We start from the raw sequence: 27628 nt of genomic DNA, 5'->3' as shown, positions 1-27628 counted from the left end.
TGGAGAGATCTTGAAAGACCTGTGTACGTTCAATCAGAACCAAATCCTCGACTCGGGAGGGCAAACGAACTAGCAGATTTTCTGTCAATATTTTCGTAAATATGGGATTTGGAAATACTATACTCTACAAAAGTGGCACTCGTTTGCAATTAAACATCAGAGCTGTCCTTTAAGCCGCATTTCATTTTAATTAATGATTTTTCTTTTCAAATTTTTCCGCGAATTTTAATTGTAAAATTTGATGATTACCCTTTCATAACATCAAACGTGTAAAATGCTCGTTCGATGATATGAGAGCATTATGGAATATAATTGAAGGGATTAAAGTAGACGATACAATATTGATGAAGATGGGTTTCGGGAATGCCATAGTCTACAAAAGAGGCGCTTATTTATAATTTAACATCAACGGTTTCATTTAAGTCCCAGTCGATTCCGATTATCCATTTTTTCCAAATTTCTTCCCGAAATATAATCGTAAAATTTGATGATTACCCGTCTATAATAAAACTTTAAAAGCACTTGGATATCCCCAACTAAAAAACCTTTATGAAATTGAATTTCTACTGGTTGTAGGTCGAAGCCACCGACAATGACGAGGGTGAAAATGCTGAAATCACCTACAGCATTTACCACGTATCCAATAATGGGCTTCAGAAATTTAAAATTGATCCAAAGACCGGTGTTATCGAGTCGGTGCGTAAATTGAATGCCGGTGAACAGTATAGCATTACTGTTCAAGCTACTGACAAGGGTGGCCGATATTCACAGACCATTGTTGAAGTCAATGTGATACCTGGGCCAAACACTAGAAGTCCTGTTTTCCAGGAACCTGTTTACGAAGTGCAAGTCAGCGAGGGGGCTTCCATCAACTCCACCGTTGCAACCATCACGGTATGCACATTTTTCTCTCCACTTTTCCATAACTATTTTTATCGATACTCTCGGAGAATATCAACAGTTAATTGGTAAATAAAAAGGCGATGCATTAAGGTAATTGGGGTTTATGAAATACTTCTTTAAGAAGGATACACATTTTTTTTGGTCAAGTGCATCGTGTTTTTACCCGAATACATTAATGGTAAGACCTTATTCAATTAATTTTTCATTGGTTTCCTGATTCATAGGTGAGTTATGGTAATGCGTCTGAAAAGCAGGAGTGGAAATTGTTATTCTTAGATTTTCATCGAATAAACAGTTATTGGAACTAATGGAGATTTCAAAATGCGTCTTGAAAGAGAAACAGAAATCGTGTTGGGTCATTTCACACAGACTAAACGAATATGATAACTCGGAGTTAGTTGAATATCAATTAATTTCCGGAGAGTAAATATTCTCCCGGAACATTCTATTTAGACGAATAACTGCTATATACAGCAAAACATGAAAACTAGGAATTCATGAATAACAATTGAGAGATGAATCTGTGGTGAAATGGTAGAACGTGCTAATCCAGAATATCTTACTTGACATTTCTTGACATTTTTCGACCGCTCGCAACACTTCTAACCCTAGTCGTACCGAAGTGTCAAGAAAAGCACGTTCATATATTTTGCTATGCTACCTTTGTTTCTCCAGAGCTCATTTCAAAAATATTCTGTTGCCTTTACAACTTCGGTTTCGATGTAATGATGAGTTAATTCAACATTAATTAATAATTCCCTGAGGGGAAATATCGTCTGGGAACATTTTATTCTGGCAAAACTGATCAAAATCCTTAGTTTAATCGTTCTATTCAATCGAGCGTGAAACCTCGTATTTTATGAATAATAACTAACAGATGAACCGGCACTAAAATGTTAGAACATGAGAATGCAGATCTTAATTGACATTTGTTGACATTTTTTGAGGTACAAGTGCAAAAATAAACACAGTAATCTACATTAAGCTAAGCACGCTTCAACAATTTTTTGAGCAACGTTCAATTCTTCAGGACCCCTATGAAATGTCCATTGCATTTTATCAACTCCGTATGGATCTAATGATGAGTTAGTTAAACATTCATTAATCCGATAATATTTATTTATTTATTCAGCCACATGTATACCCTCTCGGGTCTTTACATTTTGTTCCCTTCCCTCAAATACTAAATCCCAGGAGTAAGATAACATAATTTGTTTTTAATCCGATAATATATATTTGCTTAATATTTTCGATTTGGACGAAATTTATCAGAAGCTTTAGGCAGATGCCTGTTGTATGTAACGAGACGTAAAAAGTAGCAGTTCATTAATCACAAACATTGAAGCGTGGATTTGTAAAAAATGGGGAAATGTAACAATTCGGAAAATCTTACTTGATAATTCTTCATTGAATCGTACTTTTTTCAAATTATTTTTTCGAAAGATAAAGATAAGCAAGTTTCAGTAATTTTATTGAGGTACCTTTATTCTTCCAAAACCCATAAGAAAAATCTATCGTTCTTACCACCTTGGTGCAGATCCCAAGCTATAGACAGATGACTGTTGTATCTAACAAGATGTAGAAAGGTGAAATGTGATCATCCGGAAGATCTTCCTCGATATTTCTTCATTGCATCGTAATTTTTAAAAATTCTTTTTTCGAAAGATAAAGATAAGCAAGTTTTAATAATTTTATGGAGGTACCTCTATGCTTCCAAAACCCATAAGAAAAATCTATCGCTCTTACCACTTTAGGACAGATCTCGTGATAATCCACCTTCATTTCCACAGGCGGTGGACCCTGAAAACGACCCAGTATCGTATTCAATAGTTTCGGGCAATGACTTGAGGCAGTTTGCGATCGGTGACAAGTCAGGCGTTATTACCGTTATAAGGAAGTTGGACAGGGAAGACTTGACGCGCTATCAGCTGGTAAGTGGCAGTCGAACAGCATCGAGCGTAAAAAAAAATCCCTCCTACCAACCCATTCATTATTCATCCTCCTCTCCATCGACATTGAAACCAACGTTGAAGCCAGAATATCAAACATTCTTTTTCGTCATCCACCACGAGAGTCTCATGTAACACTCTATTCTTCCTGGTTTACCAGCTGATAAAGGCAGAGGACAGCGGTGGACTTTCTAGCACAGTGACAGTTAACATCAGGGTCACTGATATTAATGACAAGAATCCCGAGTTTGTGGGATTACCTTATGAATTTGAGGTGAAAGAAGGTGAAGCGAGAAAACTCATTGGCCACGTACATGCTGAGGATGCGGATGAGGGGATCAACTCTGAGGTCACGTACTTTGCACCCGATGATATACCATTCACCGTGGATCCCGAGACCGGCGACGTTCTCACTAAAATTGCACTCGACTATGAGCAAAATCATGTGAGTTCAGTGAAGTGAAAAATCCTCACGAATCGTAAACTTTATCATTTATAACACAAGTTGTTTCGTAATCAGTGGTATTTTTTCCACGTTCTTGGGGTAATGGAACATGGTAATAAGTTGAGATTTATTGTTCACTCATCCAGGAGTATAAATTCGTTGTAACTGCTCGAGATGGTGCCCCAGATCATCGTTTAGCAACAGCAACAGTTACAGTGAAAGTTATCGATGTTGAAGATGAGGTACCCGTATTTCATCAGAGCAGTTATGAGGCACGGGTCAAGGAGAATGTACCTGATTACATGGTCATTCAGGTTGTGGTATGTATCGCTATTTTTCAAAATTATTCTGGAAAGGCAGTCGTAAAGTGGGAAATGGAGACTATTTCAGAAATGACTGACTCGGGATTTTGGGCAGATGTTCGAAGCGAATTGGTTTAGAGAAACTGAAAGGAGCTTTCATAATTGTTAATATATGGCAATTATGGTAACACCTTTCTCCTCATGAATATGAACTCTACTCACTTTACGCCCTCAACTCTTTTGTTCTTCTTCCCTTCTTTCTCGTTCCTCCATTGCGGAACCCCTTAAGAAGTCTAAGCATCGGAAATCATTCCACCATATCAATTGCGTATTGATAATCCACAGGCCGATGATCCCGACACGAAGAAGCAGATAACGTACGTAATTAAGGAAGGAGACACTGACCTCTTCAGCATTGATCCAAAAACCGGGGTCATCAGAACAAATCGTGGATTGGATTACGAGAGAGATAGCCAGCACATTCTCATCGTGGGTACTTTGGAGAACACGAGCGATCTGCCAGGCTCAACCACTCGAGTGGTCATTAATGTTCAGGTATTTCAGAAGTTGAATTGCACGAGTGCACGCTTGAATTCTCATGACGTACTGCAATCATGGATGAAATCGATTAACATGTAATCTGGGTATTTTTTTAAAGGATGCCAATGATATCCCACCGGTATTCACTACAGTCCCACGTCCAATCACACTGGATGACGATGTTCCTATAGGAACTACCGTGATCAATCTTAATGCCTTAGACTCCGATGGTACAGCTCCTGGTAATCAGGTAAAGAAATTCAGTATTATGTTCTAATTTGATGATAATCGGTCCATGATTAACACGAGTTTGAAAATAATTCGATCATTATTCTAATTCTTTCGTGAATAAAGACGTTTAGATGAATTGGTGATGATGCGTTCTTGCACATAATTCTGTGAAATCCAACAAAGTTCTTATGATATTTATCACTGAACCCATAAACTTCAGTAATTTTGTTGTTTAATCCTACAAATAAAACATTGAAGGTTCAATTTATGTAATTTTGGAAATAATTCGAATCGTAAGAAATTCATTTGATATTTTTTAAACCCACTAAATTCACCGATTTCCTCAATTAATCCTGCAAATTAAACATTGAAGGTTCGATACGAAATAATCGGACGGGGAATAGCCCAGAAATACTTTGTAATCGACCCAGACACTGGAATTCTAACAGTACGTGACGATTTACGCAAAGAAACAGATTCTGAATATCAGGTAAATGACTAAGCTAAATTGAAAAATTGATGCAGCCAATTTCATAGTGATTAAACCGAGCTTTTATCAAAGGTGGACGTTAGGGCTTACGACCTCGGTGAGCCTCAGCTCTCGTCAGTAACTACAGTGCCAATTTACGTGCGTCATGTGGCAACGGTAGCCCCAGAAGTTGGCCTAGGCTTTGCCGAAGACTCTTACAATGTCGATGTGCCTGAGGATGCACATGATAATACACTCATAAAAATACTAACCGTTATAAACAGTCATACACACGACTCCACGCCTTTGACGTGTGAAATTTACAGTGGTAATGAGGAGGGATTGTTCGAAGCCACCATTACTGAGGAGAGAAATTGCGCATTGAAGCTTAAGAAGGGTAAACTCGATCATGAGACTACTGAGAGCTATCAGATTAAGATTAAGTTGGAGTCGTTATCTGGTCTATTGAATTCCCACAGGAATACAACAATGGTTAGTATACATCCTTTCAGGCTTTGAGGGTGATTAGTGAGATCAATTAGTCAAATTAATTTGGCTGCACTAGGTTTTGTAGAAGGGAAGACTCAATAATTTCAGAGATATTTGCTTGATATACTTTGAGAAAATCTCTTGTCTTGAAAGAATGAAGGATATTAGTGTCCGGATCATCTTAAGAATATCTTCGGAAATAGAAGATTTATAGAAAATATCAGGAGGCTTTTTAAAGATAAAGTATTTTAGTAAATTCGCCTGGAAATGTTTAGAACCTTTCAATGAGCTTTCAGTTTTATAATCGCTTATCCGTGTACTAAATTCTCACACAAATGTGATTAAATAAACGATATAGTTTCAAGGGTATTCACACAATGAATACGATGAAATTTTGTCGACTTGAAAAAACGGAATAATAAATGTTAGGATTATGGTAATGAATGACACTCTCTGATAATTCTTCGGTGCAAGTAACTTTATTAATTGGAAGGAACGTCTGTAAAACAGATAAATAAAGAGTCATCCATTTCACTCGTCTATTCCTTCATTCTGTTTCAGCTAAATAAAATAATGTAAAAATCTTTCATGAGTGGTTTATAATATTCAACTTATACGGCAAAAAGTGCAGTCATGAAAGATGGCTTTTTGCTTCTCTACGTTATAACTATAAAATGATTCCAATAGTATATTGCTCAGAAAAGGTCTCATGATAAACACCTCACAACTTTGTCAATGTTGAAAAAATCAATTTTCATCTTTTCCCCTGCAGGTAAAGATTCAAGTTCTAGACGTGAATGACAACAAACCGGAGTTTATATTCCCAGAGGATCCCTTAAATCTCCGCAAAGGCCATTACTTCGCATCAATACCGAGGACTGCGCAATTTTCCTCAACAGTTTTGCAAGTTAAAGCCCACGATAAGGACAATGGAAAGTTTGGAAAGTTAGAGTATAAGATGCTGGAGGGCCGTGGCACTCAATACCTGATGATAGATAGTTCCTCGGGCATCATAAAGACAGCTGCAACACTGGATAACGTCAGTGAGGACGAACTCCCGTTCAAGTTTAATGTGCGAGTTCGAGATCATCCCAACAGTACGACGAAATTCCACACCGCTGATGCACGAGTTATTGTGAATCTCATCGACGAGGAGGATTTACTCGTTTTAGTCATTCAAGACGCATCCCCTGACACTGTGCAGAAGGAAGCTTCCAAGATTGTGAGGATTTTAGAAGAGAAATCAGGACTGATTATTGGTATCGAGAGAATTGCTATGAGAAAAACTGTTACGAAGAATGGCACGGTCGAGAGCCATCCACTAGACTCGGACGTGTGGTTTTACGCCGTCGATCCAAAGACTGAAACTATTCTTGACAGAAATAGCTCACAATTACAAAGGTTCGTGGATTAGAAGTCATTTAATTTTATTTAGACAGATTGAAGGGTTCATTTATTCTTAACAGGCAATTCCTTTGAGGATTTTAAAGCCCATTTTTTGATAGTTAATACAAAGTTCTTTCGCAAAAGTTGAAAGAATCAGGGCGACAATTCATGATCTCATTTATCTTAAATTTTTCAATCAACTAAATCGTTTGCTAACAATTAAGAAAGCAGTTTAACAATGATTTAGTCATTCTATCAGTGAACAGCGAATAACTTTTCACGTAGAGAGGAATTTGTATTGAAAATTACCCTTGAATTTTAGTAATCGCTCAACGTAATGATTCGTTCATCTTTTACAAGATAATAAGATGATTGTATTGTTCATGGAAAAATCATTGGGATTTTGTAAATAACGAGAACGTAAGCAATACGATTATTCTCTATTCATTGTAGTTGAAAGAAGGTTTTGTAATTGCCTTCTGAAACTGTAAAAGAGGAAGGCCATTGAATATTAATCAATCTATCAATGATCCATATACAATTTAGCATTGATCCCTGAAAAGAATTCTGATTCTAAGAGACTCCTCCCCCCTCAGAAAATATCTCCGAAAAAAAAATTCCCCCGATTTTGTCCGGTTGCAGTTTTTCCTCACTAAAAATGTTTTTTATTTATTCGTTTATGTAACCGCAGGCCTTGGACGATGACAAGGCTGATACGTTTAATTGAACGTTTTTATTCAGTCTAGTAGAAAACATCGACAGGCCGAAAGCTTCATTAATTTCGGAGTAAATAACGATAAAAATGGTGCAATGAAACTGATTTGTTACGAGTATCGATCGCAATCTGTTGAACCCCATTGACAAATGATAATTGCACAATTTCCATTGATGTCTTGATTAGCATATTTTGTCAACAAATTTGCACAATTGGTTTCTAGAATGGTGCTGGACAAGCCCTCTGCTTCATCGATATTTTTCGATGTTTCCGCGGCCCTTGGTGCGAATGCAATCGAGATACATGCACCGGTAACGGCGCCAGAGCCTGTACGCACTCAGACAGCAGTTGCATTCAGTGGAGAGGTATTCCCATATGCTCTCATAATTATAGCCTGCGTTATCCTTGTACTGGGCATCGCTGGAATAATCTACATCTGCGTATCGTGGTCTAGGTAAGTTTTCCGTTGACCCTTCGTACATTTGGTTAATTGAAACTCGATCCCAATTTAATTATGAATACTGTAATGATTATAAGGATACTACTCTCATTAAGTCCAAGGTTTAATAGCTTTTAAACTTCACTTGATTGCTTCTTTCTCGTTTTTCTTTTCATTGTTAATGCACTTTTATGACTGGATTCAGTCAATCATTTATTTGTCGATCTCGAGCTATTGTTACCGCCTCACGTACGGGCCCTTTTGTTACCCAGCGTAGCGTATGCAAAATACAATTTGAATTCATTGGGTTCTAATGGACCCAAAATTATCATATCGATATGTATTTGAAGCTGGCGTTTCCGTTTTTCTCGTAATATACAAATTTATGGATTCAGAAATAATTGATTTTGAGGGGCTAATTGCTTTTTCTGTTGCAAGCTTGGACGTCTAATGCAATTATATCATTTCGTAAATGTTTTTCGGATCGAGTTTGAAAAGTTCCCAGACATTTTTCTCTGATCCTCCAATGGCTTTTTCACGCATTACGTAATTGAAACTCGATCCCAATTTAATTATGAATATTACGATGATAATAATGGAAACTATCCTTATTAAGTCTGAGATTCAATAGCTTTTGAAATTCAGTTGATTGTTATTTTCTCATTTTTCCTTTCTGTTGCTAATGAACTTTCATTAGTAGAATCAACTAATCATTTGTTTGTGGATCACAAGTTATGTTTGCAAGCTTGGAACTATAATGGAAGTATATAATTATTTATTGAAGGCATTTTGCTCTGCATCGCTCTCTACCGACGGTATTTATTAGAAATTAAAGAGGAAACAATGGCTTCTTCGTACATTCTTCAACTGAAACTCAATATCAATTTAATTATGAATATTGTGATGATGATAATGGATTTTGTTTTCATAAAGTCTGAGATTTAGTAGCCTCTGCAGTTCAGTTGACTATTTATTTTGCGAAATGAAAAATGGGAGAGAAATAAATGGAGCATAATAGCAAATTCCGTGGCAAAGCGAAAGGAGCAGGAGAGAAATAAATTTTTCCGATAGAGAGACAAAAAAAAGTCTTCAATATTTTTCTCTGAACTTTTCTTCCAAAGGTATGTGCTGAAGCATCTGACAGAGAGCGGAATATATTGAAAGTTTGTACCACTTCGTGAGTTTACAATAGTCTCTTCGCGCATTAAGTGAATTGGAATTCGATCCTAGTTCAGTTATGCACATTGTAATGACGCTAATGAATATTGCTTTCCTTACGACTGAGCTTCAGTAGCTTTCGGCACAGCGTTAATTTTCATTCCCCAACTTCAGTTTTTATCTGACTGAAAGTAAAGAGATTTCACGGCTGGATGCAATTGATTCATCCATCACAAGTGATTATTATATTTTCGTTTATTTCACTGAATCGAAATTATCGTAGCATAAAATTCTGTTAGGAAGCCGAATAATATGGATGTAAATCCATCGGAAAATGTAATTCTGCGAATATTTCCTCCGTATGACGATAGTCACTAAAAATCTTTCAGTCAAACAACGAGATTGAAAATTCTGACCTCACATTTTCGAAAATATCTTGGATACTAGTAGGTTTAGGAAACATAATCAGAGAACCTTTTTTGTAGTCCATAAAATTCTCCACAAAAAACATTTTGTGGTATTTTTCTCTAAACCCCTTCGATTCCGCGATATTTCCAAAAATTCTGTCATCATAACTGATTTCATTCGTCTCTTACAATACAGATGATATAACTCTCCATTTCCCAATAGGTACAAAGCGTACAAAGACCGTATGCAACGGATGTACGTAGTGCCTCGTTACGACCCAGTATTCGTAGAAACAGATCTCAAAGAGTACGAGACCCAAGTCCTCAGGATGAGTGTGCCAAATGACGATAATGACAGTTACAACGATCTGCAGATTGATTTCAGTAATAAAAATCATGCATTCAGTCTCGACAACGTCAGCTACATCACCAAAGATCACAGTGGAAGCACAGGTGAGTGTTCTCCCCCCCAATGGAGCCCTCAAATCCCCAAATCTTCCCATTATTTTGCAATGATCAAGTGATTTTCCATCTTTGAAATTAAAAATTTCCAGGTCAACAGAGTCCCGTTAGTTCTGAAGCAGCGACGACAGTTCGTGCCTCCAGCATCGCTGGAAATCACCCAGACGCTGGTGTTCACTCATTAAAACGCTCGACAATGGGGCGTAAAAATGTGGGAAACACAAACACAATAAATACGATTGATACACCTGTTCTGAACCCCCTGTTCAATCACAACGATTTATTGAGTAATCCGAGTCCATCGAATGACAATGTGACATTCAGAGAACGAAAGGATTATTCACATCTTGGATTCTCTTATTTAACGGATCAGAGCCCAGTGGAGACAACGACAGAGTTATAATTCTTCCCTCTACATTATTGTGATCTACTCTGAATAGAGTGATGAATGCCTGGTGTTTCAGTTGAGGGAACCGAGAGGATTAATTTCCTCCCAATTTTATGAAGAATATGCAGAGAATCAAATACTCTATTGTTTTTACTATTCTCGAGTGCATGAACACTTACTTGTGTGTGAGCTGACACACGATTTTTATGTGCCAAGTCAGCTGCCGTCCGATAGGCTTAAGTGATTAGTTTATTAACGTGTGAACATAATTAATGCATAATTGAGGGATGATTACTTGTGTGAGTGACAATTGTACATGTTTGTATCTGTGGAGAAGTGATGAAACGTGACAAGTTGAATTTGACTTTTATTGATGGTAAATTGTTGAGAAAAAAAATTCTCTTCACATTTTTCAATTGCAGTTTATCATAATTCGAGTGAGTGAATTCTTAATATAATGTGTAACATTCACTTGTTGGGCAACATCTCTTTCCTCATGATGTGGTTTTATCGTGTATCATATTTTTATTATTTATAACTAATTGAGGTTTGCTCATGTTAATGATTTATTCAGGTAATTGACAGTGATGTACTTAATTGCGAATTTAATCATGCGTTGAAGTTGTGAAACGTGTTAAATTGAATGAAATATATTTATTAATTATGGGATTATCTTGAGGATCACTCACTGCAGGCGAAATTTTAGCAGATAATTCGATAATTAAGAATTGTGTTGTGACGTTTTGCTTCAACTTGTTGTATTCAGAGCCTTTGACCAATTATCCATTGACTTATGATAATTTATTTCTTACTTGGATCAAATCGATGAGTGAAGAATGACTTTATTTCAAAGAAAAAGAATTGTGGAGGTTTTTGTAATTTTTCATGAGAATTTTCAAGTGATTGCCGTAGCAATGAATTAATTATCTTCCTCGGGGTATCAGAGTACTGCCAATGAATCCTTAAAAACTACAGTCAATCGTAAATGCAGCTTTTCCATGCGTATTTTCCACCGGAAAATTTCCGCTTGCACTGGGTTTAATGCGATAAATTAAAATCTACTCCAACCCCCCTGACATTCGATTGAGTGTAGGAGAGAGTGAGGCAAAATGGAATCTTCACTTGTAAACAGAGGTGTGAGGATTCTGGGTCGATGAAAAACATTTCACATTGCCCCACCTTCCCCTACGTAATTTGAATAAACTCGTGATGCTTATTTTGATATGATAATTATATTATTACAATGATTAATGGTTGAATAATGTTTAAGTGGAGAGAAATGTGAAATAAAATTGTATAAAATTTGTTAATTAATTATTGAGTGTTGGCTTCATTATTTATTCCCATCAAAAAAACTCATTACTTCGAATGTTTTCCTCACTGATAGGAATTTCATTTTCCTTCCTCAACTTGAGAATTGAATTACTGGTGATAGCAGGAGTCATAGTGCTTATCAAACCTGAATTTTGATGTCCAGAACTCAAATATCGCACGGAACTTCCATTGCGGATAACAAAAATCATCAGCATGAAATCCATTGAAGGACTTAATTATCCAGATCCTCATCAACTCTTCGATGAGTTCAAAACGCAGTCCGAAAAAACGGATTTACTAAACTATTAGCGACTACCCAACCATAACATCAGAATATACGAGTAAAAGTCCGTGACAAATTCACTAGACTGGAATTTCATTTGGAGGGTTTTCATGCACCCAGCGTCTTCCAAACTGTTTTCATCATCACTAATCCTCACCCTCCCAATCCCCCGTGACCCTGAATTTTAATGCTTAAAATATCCCACGCTTTGTCCATTCTTGAAGACAAGAATTTGCAATATATTCCAGCCCTTATTTCGCTTTTAATCGAAATACCAAAAAATAGATAGGACAGTCAACGATCAAGATTATGAAAATTTATTTAGCTTTACAAGATTTTTACAATGTTGATTACAAAAATAAAAATGAGTCATTATAGTATATTATCACCAAGGGCGGAAAGTCATGTTTTCCCCGCCCAAGGTGCAGATGCTATTTTCCGCCACGGGGGGCGCAATGTGCACATTTCTGATTTTGCGCTTACACCGTGACCCTTACCCAGGTGCTTAGCCCCCTCGCCTTCGGCTCGGGTGGTAATTCTGCACGTGGGCACGACTCCTTTATTTTCCCTCCCCAGGTAGAGAATGTACTGCTTAACAGGCCTTCAAATAAAAGTTTGTATTTTGCTTTCTAATCACGTATGAAAAAATGCTATAGGTTTTCCTACAGGATATCCTATAGGATTTCCTCTAGGAAATCCTATGGAGAATTCGAACATTTCCTATAGGATTTTTCTGATCGGATTTCCTATAGAATTTCCTATCAGATTTATGACCTTAATCCTGAACCTTGTCACCGATTGGTTTCGAGTCTCAATTTTGTGTGTTACTTTCTATAGAGTTCTATAGTGAATTCTACAGGAAATCCTATAGAAAATCCTATAGGAAATCCCACCAGAAAAATCCTATAGGAAATGTTCGCATTCTCCATAGGTTACCTATAGGAAATTCTATAGGATTTTTTCATATAGATTTTTTCATAGAAAGTTGTTCCCGAGGGAGAAAAGTACAGCTTTTCTGCCGTTGGGCGATATGTAATCAGTACTTTTCGCCCGAGGGAGCAATTTTCTATTCTAGAGCCGAAAGTACTTATTTTCCTCCCGCTTATGAGGGTGCAAAATACGAACTTTCCGTGTAGATGTGTGAAAATATACTATTACGCACTCGTATTGAAGAATACTACAAGGTAACATGAATTAACATGAATAAAAAAATCAATACAACTTCGTTGCATTTCAAGATACATCAGTAACTTACTGCAGATCCTTGCAGAATCATTTTATGTAAACATGAATAATATTAAACATGAGTACTAATAATAACATAAATTATAATAATATTTTTTTTGGTCTTCAAGACTAGATAAAACGTGGAATATTTCAAGCATTAAAGTTCAGGGTTAATAGGGGAACTGGGAGAGTGAGGATTAGTGACAAGAGAGGCCTGAAGGGGTAACAGAAGGCCACCGTTTCCTCGAAATTTTCCAGCAAATTTCCTGCTGCAATTTATTCATATCTTTCGAACCCAAAGCGCATTGATCTTCATCATCGTCTTCTGTAGATTATGTGTCTCAATTTGTAAAAATATCGATAACTTTCGGTAGGAAATTTGTTCAAACATTTGGAAGATTAGCGGCATTTTGTTACCCCTGTAGAAATCTACATTTTCTCTCAGTGTCAATTTCTCATCGAAATTTTCCTCCGTGCACTGATAGAAAGGATTAGTTATTGTTCACAAATGAATTTGGTTGAAGGCTAGGGTCTATTCGGTTTCACCAAATGTTCATCCGTTAATAGTTAACAAATGCATATTTGAGGAGGCGGGTTTGACTTGACTTTCACCTTTGAAGTGAAACATTCGTTAACTATTAACGAATAGTAGAGTTGAGTATGGCCAAATAAATATTCGTTAGTAGTTAACGAATCTCGTTTTGAATAAATGAGTGTGCATTTCCTCCTGCGAAATCTCTTTAAACTTTAATATCTAAGACTAGAAGATCCTTCGCAATTGCCATATCTGATAACAAGAATCGTCAATACCTTCAACCCTTCGACTGCCGGGAATCGAGATATCAAGTAAAATCGGATGGAGAATACGTGTCGAAGTGGAAAAGGGAGAATGCCGTTGAGGGGGTCAGGGCGACCGCTCAGCTCCCACGCAGACGCGTCTGGACCGCTGTGACGCAATCGCAAAATGTTGGGAGAGCTAGAGAGGGTAGAGTTGGTGGTGGGAAGGAACTTCACGGGTGGTGATCACCCCGGGCAGATGATGTTCGAACGTGGTTGTGGACACACTCACTCGTGACTCTCATTTCTTCCCTCGGACCCTCGCGGAACACCCCGGGTTCACTTTCTCCGTCGAACCGCTGGAATATGTGAACATTTCTATTCTCGGTTTCTTTCGTTCATTTCGATACTTTGTGTGCCTCGAGGGAATTTAAGATAATCGCGAGTGCATTGCCGATCGATCTGTTCAGCCACCTGTGAACAATGTTTTGAAGAGAAATCAGAGTAAGAGTCGCTGGTGATTTTCTTTAATTTTCATTCCTTTGAGTGTGGATTGAGAATAATGACAATAATTGTATGGGTTCATTATTATGATAAGTGGGGAGTGACGTGGTAAAACATAATACGTGAGGTAGTAAATTTTTAAGGATGTCCAGGTACCTTTTGCAGTTTGGTACAGGCCACACTACAGATTCAACCATTCTCAATCATCGAATTTGGCAGTTAAATTGCGCGAGAAGAATTGGAAAAAAATCATGAATATTTAGTGTCAACTTTTGGAGACCTTATTGTCTTAGGCGTGAAATCGATTTCTGGTAAAATCCTGAGTTTGAATAAATTTGTTACAACTCCGACCAAATGATTTTTATGGTGATTTTCAAGTTGATTGGTTATAAATTATTTGTAAAAAATGCCCGTTTAATTTTCGGAAATTGCAATTTTTTAATTATTTCATCAATTTTCCTGCAAAAGTAAATTTTCCAATTTTTTTTTAATTTTTAAAACGTTTTCTAACGGTCCAATATCGAGTTATCAAGTTTAAATAATAAAATCGTTGTGAAATGTTCGGAAACTGAGGGTCAAATGGGGTTCAAATGAAAGCTCTGATGTTCGACTACAAAAGTAGAAAGGCGTTTCACTGGAGAAAAAATCGCCACAGTACTTGGATATCCTTAAGAAAAGCTCTCGACGTAACAAGAAATTAAATTTCCTGTTTATCTGAAGTTCTATTCGTTACTAACATAATTGATGATTCGATTAATTATCACATGAGAAAATATGATATTTTTCGTGGATACTGATGATATCTTTAACCAGTTGATATCAAAAAAATATATTCAAAGATTCAACCAAATGTTAAAGAGAAGAAATTGAATATCGAAATTTTATTAAATCTTATTTCATCGTGATGACAAGTATTTCTGGGGGAAAAGTCAGCATATTCCTTCTAGCCGGGAAAATTTCCAACCAAAAAATCTCCTGTAATTTCTTCTGCAATTTGAAATAGACTGAGCAAAATTTTTCCCTTTTTTAAACATTAATTTATCGCAATAGCGAGTGGTTCGACCAAAAAAGTGAGAAAACTTCTGTAGTTGCACGTCTCCAACAAAAACAAGTGACGTTTTCTCGGGAGATAATTTGATCTTTAAAGAATCAACGATGCAATAAAATTCAAACTTGACCCCGATAAATTTGAGAATTTTACTAAATGTCGATTCATCTCCATAACGAGTGTTTTTAACGCAAAATCTCAGAAGACTTTTATCGAAGATCACAAAATTGTCAGCAAAAGACTTGTTATGGCATATATCCCTGCGATATCTCATGATGAAGGAAATCGAAGTTCAATAATGTGACAAATTTACTACTTAGTTTCCCTTCAGCTACGTTTTACTACTTCACTACTGAATTCTAATTATCGATAGAGCCATTAAACTTCATACAGAAAAGCCAATGGGATATCTGTTCTCATTCCTTTTGAAATGTTCGACGGAAAAAGCAATTTATAAAATTACTGCCATCTCATATGAATTATCACTCTCGTTATTGAGTCAAGAGCGAAAGTGCGGTATTCCATCGGTTGAAAAATCATTAAAAATGGCCTCGATCTGTGTTATGAGCCGCTCGCTGGGTTTTTCATCAAACTCCAAGTGTCTCGGGTTTCCTGCCTTGTTCACACAGCCCAGCATTTCAGTAATTCCCCTGTGTCCTTATATTATCACCGTCGGAATAGAGTCTTTAAACCCTTTTAAAGAGCGCTAGGATCTCGCGTTTCACGTGATGTGCAGCGAGATAAATGGTGCTCCTTTACAAGCGTTTTTATATTTAGCTTTTATTTTTCATTTTAGTGCAATTAACATTGAAGGCGTATTCCACCAGGAATTATGTCATCACGCTCCCTGCGGGCGCTTGCTGCCTCTAAATTGGATGAATTTTTGTATTGCGTTTATACCCGGAAATGACGGTTAATGTGGGAAGTGAAACGAATGACTACGGTCCGACCACGTTTTAAATATTGTTGGAAAATGTGTTCGAGATCAATATTTGTTTTGTTTTCTTGTGCGTTATGTTTTTTTTATTCAAATGGTAAAAAGTTGAAACACATAACATCAGTTGGGAATTTTCTCGGAACCAAAAACATAAATTTTGGAATTGTTTTCGGCAGAAAATATAGATTTGAGGTTCTTTATTGAATGATTAGAGATTTATGAAGTGTCAAAAGTCGACAGAAATTAAAAATCTATTAATTTATTGAATGATCTTCAGTTCTGAGAATCTATCTGATAAAATCTGAAACAGATTTGATCCTGTAATTGGCTTCATGATGTTGACTCTTCATTAATACATGCAATGAAATTAATAGAAGGCAAAAGTGGTAAAAGCGTGAAAAAATGGAAACAAACAATAACATTTTGCAATTTCGAATTAATCGCTTCTTTTTTAAGTTCCGAAAAGAAAATAGAAATATGAAATTCTTTGTCAAACGAATATGAAATCATGAAATGTCAAAGTCGTAAGAATATAAAAATCCAATTGATTGAATGATCTACAGATCTGACAATCTATCTAACAAAATATGCAACAGATTTGATCCTCTAATTGGCTTCATAGTTCATCGACCCTCCACGAAAGAAACATGAAATGAAATGACCGAGGACAAAAATGACTTTGTTATTGAATATCGATTTACATCGGTATTGAGTGACTTAAAATGAATGGAATCAAATCGCCTATTTTCGAAACGGCCCGTCATTCCCCAGTCCTAATCTATGAAATTGTTTACAGATCAATGAGAACCACATGACACTGATGACAACCCGACATGAAGTACCTAAAGATTTCGCTCTTTCTGTTCAACCTCCTAATATGGGTAATTAAATAAACTAAAACGTGTAAATACCGCTTCGCTATTTTATTATTACCAACTGCTAATTGACTTGTCACTGAATTCATCGAGTAATTGTGGTACGTCGATAGTTGGCTGGGTTCATGGTGGTAGTTATTGGCGTGTGGCTGTTGCTCGAGCCCAGCAATGGACACCTGCTGAATCTATTTGTGCGGAGTACATCGCCCCACTACACTGTTCATATAGTTGCATATAGCCTACTTGGATTGGGATTCATTGTCCTCACAGTCGGGTTTGTAGGATGTAGAGCGTCATTGTATGGAAGCCAGTGCATAATAACTGTGGTGAGTAATTGAACGTCGTTTTGGGGGTCGCAGGGACAATGTAAAAGGTGTTCCATTTTTGAAAATGTAACGATTTGTCGCTCAGTACGTTTTTCGGTACTTTGATTGTTACACATGAATAATTAAATCTGCACTGAAGCACGCAGACATGAAAATTAATGTCATCGAATATTCATGCGCCAAATGTGACCAATTATTCATGATATTGGATTTATTCAATTCATTCGTTTTGTCTCGATCACAATTTATTCCAACGAATGTAATTAATCTGAAATGTTACTGTTCCACTTGTAAAGGGAATTCTTCCGGAAAGACTCGTTTCGCGAGAATAATTGAATACCAGTGGTTGTTGCATCGCTTTGCTCAATCCCTTTTTCATTCCACACGAAAAAATTTAGCAGAAAAACCTTAGACTATTATTAGACTTATTAGACAATTCTATCGGATTTCTGTTGAACTTTCTATTAGTTTTTGGACGATTCCATTGAGATATTTTTTATAGAATTTCTCACCTCAAATTTTCTATTATTTTTTGTTTGATTTTCTTGATATAAAGAAAAGAAAAATAGAATGACAAAAAAGCAGAAAATTAAATTTTTTTGTGGGTGTCTCTATGAAATAGAAATTTTTAACAGCGTTTTTTCTGTCAAGAGGCGAGTTAATCAATGTAATAGCTCAATTTTTTCTCTTCTTTTTTAGATTCTCCGAAAACTCGTTACATTTTTCGTCACTTTGATTTTTATCCAAAAATTATTCAATCCACACGTAAATGAATGGAACGAAATTAAATATCCATCCGCCGAACGTGATTAATTATTCACGATATTGGATAAAATTTATTGATTGATTCGTTCGTCAATTTATTAATTATTTCGTTCGTGTTGACTCCATGACGATTTATTCCTACGAACGTTATTAGTTTGAAATGTTACTTTTCCACTGATAAAGGCAATTCTTTCCGACGATAACTGAGTACCAATGATTGTATGGCTTTATTCTGTCCCTCCGTAGTACATAGCAGCTCTGGTGGTGCTCATAATAACAGAATTAGCGACCGCAGCAGTCGGGGGTTTTTTAGCTTACCGGGGCATATCCGGGTTAGAGGAGAGATTAGTCGAGAGACTTGGGGATCACTACGGACATGATCCATCTAGTGACATCGCATTCACGCAGAGTCTCGATTATTCACAATATAAGGTAATTTATTGATGTCACGAGTGACATATTAATAATTGCTGTTTATTTATATTGATAATTCACCGGGAGATTTTCTTTTTATCCAACGATTTTATTTGGAACAATGGGAGAATTTCGAAAAATGGAGCATTTAGTCCTGCATTCATGTTCTATTGGAGAATTCAGACAGAAATTTTCAATAGTGACTTGGTGAAATTTTCGCAGAAATAAATTCCTCGATTCCAATCATTCTATATTTAAACCAAATTCATTCAGGAATTTATCGATGGACGCTATCTCACCAATACCTCATTTATTGCAGTTCAATTGCTGCGGGATTCATGGGGATAGCGATTATAATGGCACTGCCTGGTGGAGAGACTTCAGGGTGACAGGAATCAATAGAAGAGTCCCTCTCACTTGCTGTATACTCAAGAATCACGAAGTAAAGCATTTTTCATCTTCTCTTAGGAATTTTAAATACAAGAGAGTCGTAGTGCAACGCTAAATATGAAATTATTGTGAATAAATTTAAGGGGAGACTACTACGAGTTTTTAAAGTCGCAGGCCATTGGAATGAGATTTCTCATACATTGAAGATCGATTACGTATGTCTAAAAAAGAATAATTAGTGCCAAAAAATTAATTGTTTGTTGTTCGTTTGCCTCGCAGACGCTTAAAATGTTAAAAATAGTCCAGGGCCTCCAATTTTTGAGCTACAGAGTTGTTCTCAAAATTTTTGAAAAAAATGTGTGGAATAACAATTACGAGTTAGTTATTTGAAATTCAACCCCTACACAGCTAATCTCGGTTTTTTTAAATAAAAAATTGCACCATTCATGTAAACTAGCTCGAAAAATCTTTCTGAAAGAATCAAGAATATCAATCGATCAATCAATCAGTAGTTTAGTTTATTGTATTTTCCGAATGCAATTATTCATGATACAAAGGGGGTTTTAAGCTTACATAAAAAAAAGCAGAATTATAAAATATAGATACTGAGTGAAAATTCAAATTCCAATCGAACTTAGAATCAAGAATATATTTTTCATCTTTTAAGGATAATTTTTCTGCCTATTTTACACAAATGGCGTAAATTTTAATATTACATAAAACGAAATTACCTGTGTAGGCGTTGCATTTAAAAAAACGAATTCGTATAATTGTTATTTTATACATTTTTTCAAACTTTTTTGAAAAAAAAACTGTATTTTTTCACATTGTAAGCGTCTGCGGAGCAAACAAAGAATAAACAATTAATTGTTTTGCACTAATTATTCGTTTTTAGAAATATATGATAGATCTTCAGGGCATGAGAAATCTCACTCCAATAGCTCGCGACTTTTAAAAATCATAGTAGTCCCCCCTCAACAAAATACGGACGTTAACTAAATAATTTTATTTTCACGATTTTTAAAAAATTAAAAAATAAAATTAATTTTTACTTTTGTTTTTTCAGTTTCTTTCAGGGTTTTCAGTTTTTTCTTTCATAGTTAAGTAATGCCATAATATTCTTTGACCTATGATAGTACCAAGATAAACTGTGCTTCTTCTTCCACTTGACATATTTTATCGTTTAACTTTCACGGGAAAACTTTTGTAGGTAAAAAATGCTGGAAGTCCTATGAGTGTAGTTTCCCGGGTCTTTCACAAAGATGTGAGTAGAATTCTTGATTAATAAAAGTGATCGCTCGAGAGTACAAATTCTTTTATCTGAATTTTATCGTGTTTGATGGACGTTAGAATGAAAAACCGTGGGTAGTGCCGCAGCCCAAGGATGAGGCTGCCTGTCAATCTGACGATCCAGTGGCGCAGTTGGGGTATCGTCACAAAGAGGTGCGTTTTTATCTCTGGAGAGATGAATATCGTTATTTGAAAGAGGGAGATTATTTTCGTGGCGAAGCAATGAAACGTGAAGTGTTATTTTTAGTATTTTGTCATAGACGAACAAATTTCATTAAACAATCTAACGAATTCGATAGAAAATTCTATTAATTAAAATTCTATTGATCGAAATTCTATTGGTCGATTCCATTGAAGAATTTCAGAGTTTTACTGTGCGTTTTTTGGGAGAAAATATTCAATAGAAATTATCTAATTGAAAAATTCAGTAGTATTCAATTTCATCTTTTATACAACTTCTTCTATTGAGACAAGGCTTGAATTCTCTATTCTTTTTCACTCAGTTTATCTTTTGTTTTTATTTAAAAAACAGTTTTTTATTGGAAAATTTAAGCCGAAGAATTTCTATAGAAAATATCTCGATGCAATAAGTTACATAAAAAATCGAATGCTGTTGACTTTTCCTGTAGATTATTTTCCATTAAATATTTTCATTGAAAAAAAACCAGCTAAGCTGCGGGATTTTTCAACGCAATCCGCCAAAACCTAATTGACGATTTAATAACATTTTCGAGTAAATTTTCCTACGTTTTTCCATGAAATTTTTTCGTATGTCCTTAAATATGGTAATTCACTAGCAATAGAAATATTAAATCGTTAAAAAATATAACACTTACTCAAATATGTGGAGACGAAGAAGAATAATTGGAGAAATTTATTGTAATACCATTCAATTTTTCATTGCATGTTTTTAGGCAAGAGGTGAGTTCTCCATATCTTTTCTTCTTAAAATTTTAATGATCACTCTAACCATGCAATGATTCTAGTTCACAAAATCCATGCAAAATAATTACAATAAATGGAATATTGAAATGGGCGAACTCCACTAATTAAAATAGCTTTAACTTCTTCCGCTTCAAGCTATTCTACAATTTTGGTTTATTCTCCAGGGGTGTATGCACAAAGTTGCGGCTTGGGTGCAATTTGAGAGCTTGAAGCTCGTTTTTACGGGGCTAATAATGGCAGCAATCCAGGTAAAATGAATCTCGAAGTAAAAATCAAGAGTGAATTCTCTTAATCCTCTTATATTCGTCTACAAAATAACATTCACCGATATGAGAGGAAAAACTTTCTAGAAGCACGAAAATTCTTGCCGCAAATCTATTTCTAAAGATCGAGGGAAATGGGACTATTCTTGCAGTAAGAATGGACGTAGAATTCCCGCAAAAAATACATAGAATTCGTCAATAGAATTCTTAGAGAGTTCCAATAGAAATTCAACAGAATTTATTAATTTTCCGAATGACTTATCCGAGGTTACCACAATCAAGCTTATGGAAATTCATTTAGTTAACAACATTTTTACAATCTTGATCACTGATTGTAACAAACTCGAATGAATTACTCGGAAACCTAATAAATTCTGTTGAATTTCTAGTGGAATTCGATAAGAATTGTATTTATTTTTTGCGCCGATTCTACAGAAATTTATGCAACTTTACCGTGTCATTTTGTTTAATAAATATTTAATGGAAAAAGTCAATAGATTCTGATTTTTCTGCAGAAATTCTCGGCCGTAAATTTTCCAAGCTTCATTCACTGTATTATCCTTTATTTTTCACGATAAAATCTAAGAAAAAAACTGGGAAAATTCCTCCCCAAGAATTCTTACCGAAAAAGTTCCAACGGAATAACATCCCGAAAAATCAACATTTTTACACTTTTTCCATCAACAAATATCTATTTAAAACGACCGGGGAAGGTGCATAATTTCTGATACAATTAGAGCAAAAAAACAACTAAAATTTTCGAATAGAATTCTTGCAGAATTTCGATAAAAATGTAATAGAACTTCTTGGAGAAAGTGCTTTCTGTTAAATTTTGTCATTTATTCATTCAGCAGATGAAGTTTTCGTAAGAATTAACGCCCTACTTATCATGAAATATTGTCTATTCCCAGACTATCGGTATCGTTGTATCAACACTGATGTGCAAAACAATGAGAGATGTGCAAAATGATGGATAACAAAAGGAAGAGCCCATCTCATTCACATAATGGTGGTACACCTAGTTCTGATGGCCGTCCTGCAGATGTATGATATGATATCATAGTGGAAATTTCATGTTCTGGCCAGCAATGTGAATTGAAATGGCAAACAATTCGTGTTGTAAAAATGAGAATAACAAGCCGCGGAAATTCGAGTAGAACCTATAACGAACTTTACCCAGGGAAACAAAAAATGTAAACAGAACCCCAAAGCCGACGAATATTCCCACACGAGCCACTTGACCGTCAATTTCTCCAACGATAACAATGAAATGTCGTGAGAGTTTAACAAAATAATGTAGAGTCGATTGTGTTGTGAACGAATGACTTCATTTGATAGCTTTTTTCTCGCGAATAATTGACTCGAATGGAATTCGCTTCAATAGTAAAGCGTCAATTTCATTACTGACTTGAATTCCTCCTTGTTGATTGATAATATTTATCATTGCCTGCGACATTTTACTATTTTTTGTACATAAAATTGATTATTAGGAATGTTCAAATAATTCGGATGCACTAGATTAACCCTGAAAATTAAGGAATAAATCCAAACAAATTTTGGAAGTTGATGACAAATAATGTAGAAAGATATTAAATCAGAGATCATAATTCATAATTCAATTCTCAATGATTTATAATTCCACGAGAGATATTTACTGCAGTAAATTAGATATCTCATGTGACAAAATTTAGCAAAAATATGTTTCTTGACATTTTTCATAATATATAAAAAACACTGTCGCGAGGAATGAATGAATCTCGACGGGAAATCGTAATTACGAGGAGCGAATAGTGAAACAAATCGCTAATAATGAAAGTTTCAAGCTACAGATGCTGAAAAAAGAGAAATAATAAACACAAAATATTTTTAATAAAATTCTACTTCAAATGAAAAATGGATAAATTGATTGCGCATATATTTTTTTAAAGCAGTTATTATGCTGGATTTTTTTAATGCATTTGATTTACTGTAATATAGATGAAGATTAATGCGTATTCTATGTGTACAGAGAATTTAGAGTTTCATTAAGTGTTGGTTGGATCTCTCTGAGACAGAGGTTAAATGTAACTATATAAACGCATGTGTAAAGGTAAGAAAATAAATCGTTCTTCGTGTAAAAATGTAATTACTTGGGTTCTTTAATTGAAGCAATTATTCGTGGTAGTAGAGATCTTGGGGGCTGAGGGTCCTCATGGGTCTAGAGTTTCCCTTAGAAATCGTTCTCAGTTCAGCCATCTGAGGGATATGGAACCATTTAATTTGGAGAAGTGAGAATGTGCACTGAGAAAACAAGAGTTTTTTTGAGAAGGACGTCTTTACTTGCATCCAGAAATTCGTGGCTTGGAAATTACCAAGCGCACAATATCGCACACTAAGAAAAAAAATTCTCGCGCCAAGAAATTTTATACTCGTCCGAAAGCTGAGAGCGATTGGTTCAGATCAAGAAAACGAGTTCTCAAATCAATTCAAGTGGTTTTTGCATTAAAATATTTTAGAATTGAAGCTAAAGAAATGAAATGAAATAATTCAATTTTACTTGATTGGGGAAATCGCTTTCTTGTCATCGAGAAATTGTCGAAAGTTTTTTTTTGTAATGCAAGATATTTTACTCTTGAAAATTTTCAAGCCACGAGTTTCTTGATATAAGTAAAAATGTACTTCCAAAATTAATGCATTCATCCGTCAGCAGTTCTTCTTTTTTTCTAATTTTCATCTCTAAAAAATGCGCTAACACGGGTTGGTTCGGGCGCCAGTAAATCTTACTTGAGATGCGGAGAGAGACAGTGGCTCCGGATAAATTATCCACGTCGCAATTTCCCCGAATGGCTGATTCAACTTTTCGCTGTAACTGTAGAATTTTCTCTCGAATAACGGAAATAAAGTGTCCAGCTGAAATGGGGGTATGTAGTCCTTGTCATTTGGTTTTTGAATTCTGCAGAGATTCATTATGATGGGATCTAGCAGTGGATTATCATTTTCTTTTATCTGAAAATGTAAGTTTATCAATTTTTAACGCTCTCAAGAGGCAGCGGCTATCAGTTTTCGAAATAAAGGGGTATTATAGCGACGATTTTTACATGTAATCTTCTCATTCGTTCCGTGCAAAACGTGACTATGTACGACAGAAATTCTTACCATTATTTTTCGAATAATTCAAGCGATTTCAACAGTGAAATTCGAGATAATAATTTTCTCAACAGTAATTTACACATTTTGCGTGAAAAGAATAACACATGAGAGAATATAAAAACTCTCAATTTAATTTCTCGCCTCCGTTAATGTCCTTCACTAAAAAAAATGTAATCCTGCCAACCAAATAATGTTGTGTCAAATAAGAAGTTACATTGAGAGAACAATTTCCATTTCATTTGAATATGTAGACCATATTTACTTGGGAGGAGTAAATCATTTTCAATTGCTTAAATCCCAGAATGTTCGCGCTTCACGGAACTCGAATAAATTCTAAGTTATCACTATTGTTCCGCGGTGTACCATTAAGATATTACGTATCGAAACGTTGGGAGTGCATAAAAAAATCACGAAAACAACAAATACTTGAAGATTGACGATTCTTCTACGCGATTTGAGTGAGTTCATTTGCAACAAAATTATACTTGAGTACAAGAATATTTTAAAGCATGAGATCTTTCTCGGGTCATGTAAACTGAGACGCCTGGGAGAGTTAAGCGATTGAAGAAATATTACTCGCCTCAAGTAAATATGTTTCAGATATTAGAATTTTTTTCTCAGTGTGTAGTGAAATTTTGTATGGGAATTGCGGGCATTTGTTTGTCTGAATTACATTTCATGGGCAGAATTATATTTTCTTCTCAGTGCTTTTCACTAATATGCTTTTGTATTACTTGGAAGAGATATGACACGATGGTTGCATCGACGTCGTCCGAATGTTCCTCGGTATTTTCCCAGGAGTTGGTCTTTTTCACGTGCAGAAGCTGCATTTCAAGGGGATAGTTGACTTGACCGATGGAATGTTCACTTCCGGATTGATCTGACACACCCCAACGGAAGGAGATGGACTCAAGTTGATAAGTGTGTTTCAAAGGACCTCCGGAAATTGTTGGAACTAGGTTGCGATTCCAAAATCCTTGGACAATCACTTTAGGATGCAGAAAGTTTAGTTGGGCAATTATAAAAGCGACTTTTTGAAAAACCCAGGGAATAATTTTTGTTCCAGTTGCTCCACCCTTTCGACGTTTTTTAATTTTCAATTAAATTGGACACGAAAAATTTGAAAAATAATCATACCTTATTATTAGTTTAACTAAAATTATGTTTTGGAAAATATGAATGTTTCCTGAACACTTTTTTAAATAGATAAATAATAGATCTTGTTTCCAAAACTTCGGATTTAGAACTCAATCCTAATGGAACTTTTGATTTATCACATAAGATTTTTTTTTTTACAAAAACTGTCATTAAATTAAGAAAGAAATACACTGTTAGAGAAAAAAATGAAATTTCATGGGCAGTTGACTACTAATTTTCAGAACGGTGATACTGAATGCGATTTAGCGGGAAAAATCATAAAATTTCAAGTTTCACTGAAAATTTAATGAAACTAGAGTTTTAAACAGCATAAAGACGAGGATTCCTTAATTTATTTGAATTTCCAATCTAATATGAACATTCAGCGCCAAATTACATTGAATTTTTAGTGAAATCTGAAATTTCATTTTTTTTTCCCCTAAATCGCATTCAGTGTCACTGTCCTGAAAATTCAAGAATATATTTACGGAATTTTCTGGTTTTCTATTCAGTTTCAGGTAAAAATGGAACTTAAATTGACAGTTCTCTTTGATTTTTCCAAGAAATTATGAATTTTCAATGATGAAATTCCTTGAAATTTCAATGACATTTAAATTCGATAAAAATTTCCAAACAATGTATCGGAAATTTCAGACACAAATTTTCAACAGTGTACGATTGTAACTCTCATCGAGTTTTCTGGAAATTCTCTGCAGTTTTCAATGATTTTTGAATTCATCATAAGGGAAGAGCTACTTTAATTATCTCCGTAATGACTAGTTTTACAATTCCAGAAACTTCACAATTGACTAGAATATGCTTGAAACGTTTGTTTCATAATAATCTATAAATTTTCTAATTTTCGGAAATAATATCAGGTCCGTCTCGGAGGAAATTTCGAGAGCTAAAAAATATTCCCCAAAGTTTTCGCCTAAAATCCTTCGTCAACTAGTTTACGAATGTTTTGCGCAATTCTTTCCCCCCATTAACTTTGGTGAAGTTTCGCGTCACCTGTTTCTCCACTATTCAAGATTGTCATCGCAATTGGCGGCACCGTGTATCCATTCCATTTGAGCGGCTCAGAAATTTCAATTACAACCGCTTGACGGGGTACGATATTCACCGGGGATTCGAAACTCTCGCTGTGCTTCCGCGATAAACTTTCACGGTCATCTTCATCCTCAGTGTTTTCAAACACTGTTACTTCCAAGTCGTGATTGCTTCCAAGAGAAGATATGATCTTTCCCCAATTAATAACCTCGAGGAAGAGAAAGCCTGAGACATAGAATATCTCAATATTTGAAGAACAGTTACCAGGAAATTAACAATTCACTCTTTATATTAATATGGACAATATGGACAAGAAAAAATCGTGGAAAAAAAATTGTTAGAAAATTCTATTCGACTTCTATTGAGCTTTCTATTAATTTTTGGCAGTTTCTATTGAAAAATTATGACTCGCAGGTTATGACCGCTTTTTCAATAGAAAGGCAGTTGCAGCAGTTCCTTGAATAATTCTCTACTCACCAATCAGGAAGATACTTCCGCATATTATCAGAAATTCCGGTAGTGATAATCCCATATTGAATTGAAAAGAGAAGATTCAATCACTGAGAATTTTCTACTTCTATATAATTTAAATTTTTTTAGTGTAATTAAAAAATGAAGGATAGAGGCTATAAAACAAATGATGGAGACATTCATTTTCTCGTGTCATTTGG

General features: G+C 35.4%; 3 protein-coding genes across 5 annotated transcripts in view; 2 read left to right on the top strand and 1 right to left on the bottom strand.

Moving 5' to 3' along the window:
- LOC107041454 (cadherin-99C) overlaps nucleotides 1-11598 on the top strand; it is a 24967-nt gene extending 13369 nt beyond the window's left edge. The window contains exons 7-18 of the mRNA XM_015262035.1: nucleotides 577-894; nucleotides 2694-2834; nucleotides 3013-3297; nucleotides 3444-3617; nucleotides 3945-4154; nucleotides 4258-4389; nucleotides 4744-4860; nucleotides 4933-5331; nucleotides 6101-6729; nucleotides 7653-7883; nucleotides 9657-9886; nucleotides 9988-11598. Of these exons, the coding sequence (XP_015117521.1) occupies nucleotides 577-894; nucleotides 2694-2834; nucleotides 3013-3297; nucleotides 3444-3617; nucleotides 3945-4154; nucleotides 4258-4389; nucleotides 4744-4860; nucleotides 4933-5331; nucleotides 6101-6729; nucleotides 7653-7883; nucleotides 9657-9886; nucleotides 9988-10298 (3177 nt within the window). The 3' untranslated portion in view covers nucleotides 10299-11598. The remainder of the gene's footprint in view (nucleotides 1-576; nucleotides 895-2693; nucleotides 2835-3012; nucleotides 3298-3443; nucleotides 3618-3944; nucleotides 4155-4257; nucleotides 4390-4743; nucleotides 4861-4932; nucleotides 5332-6100; nucleotides 6730-7652; nucleotides 7884-9656; nucleotides 9887-9987) is intronic.
- Nucleotides 11599-14117: 2519 nt separating this feature from the next.
- Nucleotides 14118-23766, top strand: LOC107041457 (tetraspanin-11). Of its 3 annotated transcripts, XM_015262038.1 has the most exons (10): nucleotides 14118-14388; nucleotides 17170-17254; nucleotides 17362-17574; nucleotides 18586-18771; nucleotides 19073-19195; nucleotides 20210-20242; nucleotides 20354-20407; nucleotides 20494-20586; nucleotides 21543-21626; nucleotides 22553-23766. In XM_015262038.1, exons 2-10 carry the CDS (start codon nucleotides 17207-17209, stop codon nucleotides 22616-22618), a joined length of 900 nt encoding a protein of 299 aa, XP_015117524.1. In that variant the 5' UTR covers nucleotides 14118-14388; nucleotides 17170-17206; the 3' UTR covers nucleotides 22619-23766. The 3 variants fall into 3 exon arrangements, with proteins under 3 accessions (XP_015117524.1, XP_015117525.1, XP_015117527.1); XM_015262039.1 differs by lacking the exon at nucleotides 20210-20242; XM_015262041.1 differs by lacking the exon at nucleotides 14118-14388 and having other exon boundaries at nucleotides 17185-17276.
- On the bottom strand, nucleotides 23547-27501 carry LOC107041458 (carbonic anhydrase). Its single transcript, XM_015262042.2, has 5 exons — nucleotides 27435-27501; nucleotides 26919-27182; nucleotides 25505-25758; nucleotides 24405-24626; nucleotides 23547-23876 (listed from the first exon to the last, which is right to left on the bottom strand). Exons 1-5 carry the CDS (start codon nucleotides 27487-27489, stop codon nucleotides 23793-23795), a joined length of 879 nt encoding a protein of 292 aa, XP_015117528.1. The 5' UTR covers nucleotides 27490-27501; the 3' UTR covers nucleotides 23547-23792.
- Between the last annotated feature and the right edge of the window lie 127 nt (nucleotides 27502-27628).

The sequence above is a fragment of the Diachasma alloeum genome, unplaced genomic scaffold, assembly GCF_001412515.2.
Source record: "Diachasma alloeum isolate Michigan unplaced genomic scaffold, Dall2.0 Dall_scaffold_00365, whole genome shotgun sequence".
Taxonomy (NCBI): Eukaryota; Metazoa; Arthropoda; class Insecta; order Hymenoptera; family Braconidae; genus Diachasma; species Diachasma alloeum.
This window is presented reverse-complemented; position numbering and strand designations above follow the sequence as displayed.